Source organism: Anopheles ziemanni, chromosome 2 (assembly GCF_943734765.1).
Source record: "Anopheles ziemanni chromosome 2, idAnoZiCoDA_A2_x.2, whole genome shotgun sequence".
Taxonomy (NCBI): domain Eukaryota; kingdom Metazoa; phylum Arthropoda; class Insecta; order Diptera; family Culicidae; genus Anopheles; species Anopheles ziemanni.
The window spans coordinates 47,722,921-47,724,697 of record NC_080705.1 but is presented as its reverse complement, the minus strand read 5'-3'; the positions used below and the strand labels follow the sequence as shown (position 1 = coordinate 47,724,697).

The following is a 1,777-nucleotide window of genomic DNA, read 5'->3' as shown; positions in this document are numbered from 1 at the left end:
AAGTATATATCTTTTTTCTTTGATCTGAAACCTTAAGAAACACACAAGTATCGAAAAAGTGAATAAAATAAAAATGATCTACATCAAATCTCGTTATACCAATGGAATATATTGAATAAGTCTAAGTTTATTAGGTTATCCTATTTGCTTTGAAGCGTATATCTTGCTATAGACTAAATGTTACTGACTGACTGTAACTCTCCGACGTAGAGTTTTACTGAGACATTTTGCAGTCGCTTGACTTATTCAAGGCAGACCCGTTAACATCATGATAACTGTAGGTTGTTTTTTTTCGGAATGCAGAACGCTGGCTTGTTGGTGTTCACCATCGTCCACGGGTTTCGGGCATTTCCGGCGTCTAACGGCCTTTCGTCGAACTAAACGGTCTCCTTGTGGTACATCTGATCGCTTCTCAGTCTCTGGTGTTTTAATTTCCCGTTCGTTGTAGCATACTGTTTCGGTGGGCAGCATGTTCAAAATGTCATGCCATCGGATTTCCCGTTCCGGGTTATCACTTCCAGCACAGCCGGTCGGGACCAGATCGTTAGCAGGATCATCGGCGGGTCGGTAGCTGGGTGAGGCAAGTTCTGTTGGTTCACGAATGTGCAGACTGGACACTCGCCGTCTCGAGCGTTGAGGCTTCGCTCTGTGGTAGGTCGAGGAGAATTGTTGTGACGAACAGTGGCCACAAGAAGGCAACGGGGACGCGGTGTACAGAGGCGACGTTCTGGGTTCCCTCTGGCATCTCTGCCGTTTCAAAGGCGAAGAGTGATCGTTCACCAGAAAGTACCGAAAGGAAGGAAGCGTGCTATCGGTACCGATGCTCGGAGTCAAGGGTTCCATGTCTCTCATGTCGGATTTGCGTTTACCGCCCATTTGCGCCGGAGGTGAGCTGGTAGTTTTATCATATTCGTTGGAGGTCGGAGTTTTTGGATGAACGATATAGCCATTTTGTCTATTGCATGGTTGGTACGGACGGAGATTTTCTTTGTCAAAATCCCATAACCTGTCGGTCGGCGTTGGTGTATTGTGGCAAGCCTCGCGAGAGGCTCGGGTGACAACCCACTTCAACATTTTACTGGAAAACAAACCTAAAATATAAAGAAAAAACATCAGTTTTCATTATACAGCATTTTTTATTCACTATCCAAGTGGTTATATATCTTTCGTAGATTTTAAATCTTTTGTAAAAGGTTCAGACTTGGTTTGTTAAACAGACATAGTATGCAATTATTTTTGAAACATGCCGTAGCCTTTGCGTGGCTGCGACATGAAGATTAATTGTTCCCCTTAAATATTCATTCTACGATTAATAGCTGGGATAACAGAATATCCGCTTACATTTAATTGCATTTCGTTGAATTGAAGTGACTTACCATACGCCTGGCTGCGTATGTATGTTCAAAGGTTTTCGTTGCCGTCCGGAAGGTTCAATTATTTCCACGTACCGGCAGTCGGCGCAAGATGAAAATTCGTGCCCTTCCTCATGTGAAGGATGCGAAAAGTACGATTCTGCCGCAAAATTGATCCAATTTTTAGCCTCTTTGATTCGCTTCACATAGCAGGCCATAAAGAGGCTGCCTCGCGGGAAATTAGGGGTAACTGCCAACAAATCGATGCTCTTTCTTCCTTTCATTTCGAAAGATGATGCGCTCAAAAGAGAGACAGAAAGCAAGATAGGATGTGCGCTACCTGGGTGCAATGTAATGCAACTTTTAAAGATCTTTCCTTCGGCATGTTCTTTGATTGCTTTTGCCTCTTTACCCCTTTCAGCTAC

At 43.8% G+C, this 1,777-nt stretch overlaps 1 protein-coding gene across 1 annotated transcript; it reads right to left on the bottom strand.

The window, feature by feature from the left end:
• Window positions 1-246: 246 nt before the first annotated feature.
• Window positions 247-852, bottom strand: LOC131293693 (uncharacterized). The gene has a single exon (XM_058321768.1). It carries the CDS (start codon window positions 850-852, stop codon window positions 247-249), a length of 606 nt encoding a protein of 201 aa, XP_058177751.1.
• Between the last annotated feature and the right edge of the window lie 925 nt (window positions 853-1,777).

Excerpts from the sequence above, each read along its gene's own strand:
- LOC131293693 (XM_058321768.1), bottom strand. The coding sequence starts at position 852 with ATGAGAGACATGGAACCCTTGACTCCGAGCATCGGTACCGATAGCACG.